The 6,621-nt window shown below is 40.5% G+C and overlaps 1 protein-coding gene and 2 non-coding genes across 3 annotated transcripts; all 3 read left to right on the top strand.

Moving 5' to 3' along the window:
- Positions 1-929: 929 nt before the first annotated feature.
- Positions 930-6,228, top strand: LOC105057919 (truncated FRIGIDA-like protein 1). The gene is made up of 3 exons (XM_010940641.2): positions 930-1,836; positions 5,215-5,390; positions 5,477-6,228. Exons 1-3 carry the CDS (start codon positions 1,068-1,070, stop codon positions 6,071-6,073), a joined length of 1,542 nt encoding a protein of 513 aa, XP_010938943.1. The 5' UTR covers positions 930-1,067; the 3' UTR covers positions 6,074-6,228.
- On the top strand, positions 4,046-4,134 carry LOC114914844 (small nucleolar RNA SNORD96 family). Its single transcript, XR_003802703.1, has one exon. It is a non-coding gene; the product is annotated as a small nucleolar RNA SNORD96 family (small nucleolar RNA).
- On the top strand, positions 4,968-5,058 carry LOC114914843 (small nucleolar RNA SNORD96 family). Its single transcript, XR_003802702.1, has one exon. It is a non-coding gene; the product is annotated as a small nucleolar RNA SNORD96 family (small nucleolar RNA).
- Positions 6,229-6,621: the final 393 nt, after the last annotated feature.

The following is a 6,621-nucleotide window of genomic DNA, read 5'->3' as shown; positions in this document are numbered from 1 at the left end:
TCCGATCGGACATTTTCACGAGCCTTCTTCGATCACCGGTGGGACTTCTTTTAAATAGGCTTAATATTCTCTCACAAAAGTAGATTAGGTCAAAATGTATATTAAATGAGTTAAGCGACGTTAGTCCTAAGATCCTGCATTGATAGAAGCTAGACCACCAATTACTTCGTGAGAAAGGCGTTTGCCTTTACATTTGCTCTACCCATGCTTTATGTTTTGGAAAAGGGCCATCTTTTCTGGAAAATCTTTATTTAAAAATTTAATCAAATTTATTTTAAATATATTAGATAGTGTATACATGAGTGTGTGTACATATACATACGTACGTATGTATGTATATGTATATAGAATCTAGATTATCTTACTTTGTCTAATAATAATGATGATAATTTTTGTATAATTTATTTTGCTAATTATCAAAAATGTATTATGAATTTTCTATGTAGACTATGGTTGATTATGCATGTATTCCTAGAATTGTCACTTCAACTTGCAAACTCAGTTAGCGATCGGACTCACTATTGACTGGACCAATTAAAATTTAGGATGGGTCTAGGTCCAAACTATATGCATTTTGAATAAGGCATGGGTCTTTGCACATCTGACCCTAATCGAAGATCTTTATGATTTTTTTGGCTATTTAAATCGATCAAACTCAATCCAGATGACTATGGAACAAAATTTAGACTTGTAGCCCTTGGAGGTCACCGGATCCGCCAGAGTATCAGGGGCCGTATATGGTCCATCACGAGGTGGATTGACTTATTCTGACGGCGGATTTGTTTGCCGCATGGAAGATTTCCGTATCCCATTCCGCCGCCTCTTGCAAACCTAATCGAACCCAATCGTCCAACAATCTGGCACCGCACAATGAAGATCTAACGTCGGAAACAAATCTCATCCTCCTATAAGTAACCGCTCCCATATTCCCTTCTTTTCTCGTCGCGATCCCACTCTCTCCTAGGCTTAGGGTTTCGTTCCCGTTCGTCCCTTAAGGTTAGGGTTAGGGTTACAGTTTCTCCTTCGTCCTTCAGGGTTAGGTTTAAGGTTTTTCTATCGCCGCCGAGATGGCTACGGCGGACCTCGCTGAGGCCATCAAAGCGATCCCCTTGAAGAAGGAGGAGCTGCGAAAGGCCTTCGAAGCCCTCCAATCCTTCTCCCCGGCCATCGCCTCGTTTACCCTCAAATGGAGGGACCTCGAAGACCACTTCTCCTCCATCGAGAGATCCATCGATCTTCGCCTTAAGGAGCTCGAATCTAAGTCCATCTCTGCCACCCCGTCCCCTCCGGCGGCTGCCGTGGTCAAGGCCGAGGCCAACGCCGATGGCGAGGCCGAGGTTCTCTCTCGGCCGGAGCTCAGATCCCTCTGTATCAAGATGGACGGCGTTGGGTTGAGGTCATACATCGTCGAGAACCGCAAGGATCTCCCAATGATTAAGAACGCGCTCGACGCCGCCATCCGGTTGGCTTCGGACCCGGCCAAGCTGGTCTTGGACGCCATGGATGGGTTCTACCGCCCGAAATCGGAGGGGGAGAAGGAGGGGAATCTCCAGGCGATCAGGAGGACGTGCCTCAATCTTTTGGAGCGCCTCCGGGTGGTGGCGCCGGAAATCAAGCCTTCGGTTAGGGAAAAGGCGAAGGAACTGGCGGTGGAGTGGAAGGGGAAGATCTTGGATGGTGCAGAAAATGTTCTAGCTTTTTTGCAGCTCGTGGCTTCGTACGGGTTGGCTTCGGATTTCAATAGGGATGAGATTTTGGATCTCTTAATTTCCGTATCGAGAAGGAAGCAAGCTCTCGATCTCTGTAAGAGTCTTGGAGTCATGGAGAACATGGCCGGTAAGAATTCGAGCCACATATGTCAGTATCATCCATATTATAATAGCTTCGATAAATTTCCTTGTTGCTAAGTTTTGGTTATTATAATAATTTTGCCTTGGATTAGTTAGAATTGCTTGCAAAATAGCTGAAGAGGTTGTTCCTTAGTTGAAAAAATTGCCCGGGATTTAATTGAAGGGCTTATGCCTTCATGGTGTTTGTTCTTGCTGTTTCTCATGTCCACAATTAGCTTGGGTGCAATGTTGAGATCTTCCATTCTTGTCACCTTATATAACTGTGCGAATTATCTTAGAGAACCTTCAATGAGCCTTTTGAATGACCGCCTTTTGTTTATTGGGAGGATTTTGGGCATTGTTGTTGCTTATATATTTTCTCGTGGCACCTATTTTCCACTTTTTTAGAGTTACTGGCAAATTGGTGGTAGCCAGTTTATTTGGGGTTGAAGTTATATTTTTCTGTATCTTCTATTCAATCCAATTGCTGGTGCATTTAATCTCCTCGTTCGTTTTTCTGATATCATGTTTTATTTACATTTTTCTATCATTTTATTTTAAATTTGCATTTAGTTTAGCATTTTCCACCAAAGTTGTTTCTGTCCTTCTGGTGCACCAATTAGGTCACAATAAAATGTGTGTGGGAAAAAGGAATAAAACAAAGGAGTAAACTGCTTCTGTAAAATCATGTCATTGGGCCTGCCCATGAACCATACTTGATCTTCAATCCCTTTCCAGTTGCCACTCTGCTTATCCCACCTCTCCCTCTGTTTGTGATCTTTGTTTCTAAGTATCAGACATGGAAGTATGATATTTACATGTCTCTTGCCGACATGTGCCATCACATGTTCTACTTTGTTTGGTTATATTTATTTCTTATTTAACCTTTTTCTTTAATATTGTCCCTTTCTAATAAAATTCTTGCATACATCTTTTTTCACTATCTGCATCAATTTTTGCATGTTTAACATTAGTTCCCCCCTGTTTTGAGCCTAACTCATGTTTATTGCGTGTCAGCTCTATTTTTCACAGCATCTCATTTTTATTTGCATGGCTAACCTCTAAGCTTATATTATTATATTTTAACTATTTGATTGTCTGGTTTGCTTTATGCGCAGACTAACACAAATTTTTATAGCTGATAGCTGATTTTTTGTAGTCTTTCATGCATTTCCATGCAAGTAGTAATAGTTAAATGCCATGCACTAACAGGTAGGTGTCTCATTTAACATATATTTCTTTTCTTCAAAAGTCTTAGCATTTATAGATTGCCTTCGACCCAAGGAATGCCGTATTGGGCCAAACCGTCTGGTACGGGGCGTGTCGAACCATCCTGACGGAGAACCGAGACGGTTCCGGCATGCAAAACGGCACATGTCGGTGTCGGGGAAGAAAAAGAGAGAAAGAGAGAGAAATAGAGAGAGAGGGAGGGAGGAAGAAAAAGAGGGAGGGGAGGGCAGCCGTGGCCGTCAGGTGGTGGAAAGGGCTCTCGCGGCTCCGCGTGGGGAACGGGCGATCCGTCCCTGTTTTTCGGGGTTTTTTTTAAAAAAAGCCTTTTCAAAGTGAAGCAGGCAAGGTTCACGGATCGCTACTGTTTCTCGAGGCTTTTTTTTAAAAAAGCCTTTTCAAAGTGAAGCCGGCAAGGTTCACTTTGAAAATGCTTTCTTAAAAAAAAGCCCCGAGAAATAGTAGCAGATCGCCCCTGTTCCCCACGCGAGCCGCGGGAGTTCTTTCCGCCGCTCGACGGCCACGGCTGTCCTCCGATGGATTCCCCTCCCTCTTTTTCTTCCTCCCTCCCTCTCTCTCTATTTCTCTCTCTTTCTCTCTTTTTCTTCCCCAGTTCGTCCGTGTTTTCCTTCGTTAGTTCGTCTCGGTTAGAAATGGGACGGAGACGTGCTGTACCGTACCACCGGCCGGCCGATCTGGCCACTAGTACCGGTTCCGCCGACCTTGCTTCGACCTGTAGGTACACCTGAGTGTTTTAATAATGTATTTTATTTTGCAACGTATTTCTATTTTTTTTTTTTTTTGGATAATGCACTTTTGAATAAGAGTATTATTGCAGCTGCTAGCAGATTTTTACCTGCTATAGTATCTGAAAAAAAAATAAGTTGAATAAGATAATTTTTGATTATCATTATTTTTTTTTGTGATTCTATTTCTGGCATTTTCTGTTAACATTCTCGTGAATCTTTTTCTTTCCTTTTTGTAATCCACTGCCCATGATGATACCTTATTTCAATATACCATCTTTCGGGACTGATTGGTGTATTTAGCCAGGATGATATTTTGCAATCTGAGGCACATTTTATTTCCATCTTATCAGTCTTTTGTTTTCATTGTTGTTCCATTTAAAAGTACTTCTTCTGGTCAAAATCTTTTCTTTCTTTTGATGTTAATTCTTGTCTGTCTGTTGTTTGTTATTATTGTTAATGTTTTGTTGGCCAGGAAGATGCCTAATACTAATATGCCATTTTTCAGGACTGATTAAGTTTCCATTGTTGCTGGAATTCTGCGATTCAGAGGAATACATATTTGATATTGTATCTTCTGTTTATTAAGTCATTTCATTGAATAAATTTGTATATTGAAACTGTATGCTTTCTATTTTCTTCAAGTCATTTTTTAAGTCTTTTCACCTATGAAGATACTTCATCCAGACACCATCCTTCAGGACTGATTCGCATTTGTAGTCATGATGTCATTCTGCAATCTGAGGCATATGTTTTCTGTGCTCATAGGCCCTTGATTCTATCCCATAATGTTACTTGCCATTTAAGAAGAATTTTACCAAGTGTAAGTTAACTAGATTTATCCTGATTAAGTTACCTAGTTCTTAAAATTTTGTTCAATCCTCTTGAATTTTGTGATTTACAACATCATTTAGTTGTGATTTTGTTTTCTTTCTTTTTGTTTTTTTGTTTTTATTTTTTTCATTTTTTTAATTTATTTTATTTGGATTCTTTTGTTTAAGCTGTATTAGTCAAAATGCTGATATCATATCGAGTGTTGTATCTTATTAGTTCAACACTTGAATACCAATAGATAAGAAGCACATTATTGATTAGCATAGTGTGATGGATCTTGTGTCATGGTGGCTTTCATTGGTGAAACCACATTTTTTTCGTCCTAGCTCCATGGCCAATGAAGATAGCCAATTTGAAAAATACCATCTTTCGGGGCTGATTGGTGTTGGTAACCATGCTGCCGTTCTGTGATTCAGAGGCCTGGATTTTTTTTTTTCTTGATTATTTGCCTCCTCCTCTTATTCTTCTTCTTGTGCCCTTCTAAATTTATCTGAATTTATCTATATAGATGGTTTTAGCTCCTCCCATCCATTATAAGGTGGAATTATGATACCTGCAAGCATTTTTGCTTGTGGCAGATCTCATTGGGGGCTTGAATAGCAAGGGCAGACAACTTGATGCTGTCAAATTTATCCATGCTTTGAATCTTATGGATAAATACCCTCCAGTGCCTATCTTGAAAGCCTACCTAAAAGAATCCAAGAAGGCTGCTCAAGAAGTACGAAAGAAAGGAAATAATTCTATTAAGTCACAGGTATGGTGGTTTCCCCTTTGCACACCTCAAAGTTAGGATGTGCAACCATGAACTCAAAGTCCCACTTTGTATGTTATCTTCTACAGAATGAGGCCATTGTGAAAGAGCTGGCTGCTCTTAAGGCAGTGATTGGAGCTATTAAGGAGTACAAGCTGGAATCAGAATATTCATGTGAGACTCTTAAGAAGCGTATTGCTCAGTTGGAGCAACAAAAGGCAGGCACAAAGCGAAAGGCAACAGCTGCTGTTGCTGCTGTTGACTCGAGTTCAAATGCTGAGAAGCAGCAGCAGTACTCCAACAAGCGGCCTCGGTCAACAATTAAAACACCTGCTGCTGAATCTCAGTCTTGTGTCCCCCTTGTTCAAAACCAGTCTCAGTTGGGATTGATACACAATGCTCCATACATGGGATCGGCTGGGTTGTATGCCCGTCCTATCTCTGGAGATTTTTATGGTCATCCAGGCCCAAGTATATCTGGAACTCACTTGGGGCTGCATTCAGGCTCAAGCGTACCTGCAGCTTCTTTGGGTCTGGGGGGAAACCATTTGCGAAGGTCATATCTTTACCCATCGGAGTCCCTTGCTGGCTCCAGCCTATATGATAGGCCAGCTACCTATGGTGGTCGCCCTCTTTCTCCTTATGGCTCCTCTCTTTACCCGTATGATATGGGGATGAATATGTGATTTTGAATGGCAATATTTCTTGCCCAGCTGCCTACAGAGTGAAAAAATATTAGTAGCATGGTGATCTTCTTAACTGCAATTTTCAGATACAATCAAACTTTATGTTATTGGATAAGTTTTGAGATGTTAATTCTATTTAGTATTTTGATTTGTCCTATTTTTGTTTTTTAATCCCCATAAGATGCAATCATGAGGAATCTGAAGTTCCACAATCATTTTTGAGGAACCCTGTAACACTGTCTAGCCAACTTCCCCTAATTGCTGTTCTGGAGGTCAGTTTTTTTATGAGTTTTCTAATTAAGTTTCAGGGATGAATTTTGTAGTTTCTGATCTACGACCAGTTTAAGGTGGTTGGACAATTTTTATGGATCAAATTCCAGCAACATTTGTTTCATGCTATCACTTATTCAGATGAACTCGATGGAATGCATCATTGTACGGTTTCTACGAAAAGTCGTTTCTTATAATTTGTTCCTAATAAAAGTGGAGAAGAATGTAAAGGAATTAACGTTTAGTGCAGGAACTTTGCAAATTTTTCATTTTTTATG

Source organism: Elaeis guineensis, chromosome 15 (genome assembly GCF_000442705.2).
Source record: "Elaeis guineensis isolate ETL-2024a chromosome 15, EG11, whole genome shotgun sequence".
NCBI classification, from domain to species: Eukaryota; Viridiplantae; Streptophyta; class Magnoliopsida; order Arecales; family Arecaceae; genus Elaeis; species Elaeis guineensis.
The sequence above is the reverse complement of the archived record's forward strand: the minus strand, read 5'-3'. Positions and strand labels throughout refer to the sequence as shown.

Excerpts from the sequence above, each read along its gene's own strand:
- LOC105057919 (XM_010940641.2), top strand. The coding sequence starts at position 1,068 with ATGGCTACGGCGGACCTCGCTGAGGCCATCAAAGCGATCCCCTTGAAG. Across the intron at positions 1,837-5,214 it reads AGTCATGGAGAACATGGCCG|ATCTCATTGGGGGCTTGAAT; the intron begins GTAAGAATTCGA and ends TGCTTGTGGCAG. Across the intron at positions 5,391-5,476 it reads ATAATTCTATTAAGTCACAG|AATGAGGCCATTGTGAAAGA; the intron begins GTATGGTGGTTT and ends TATCTTCTACAG.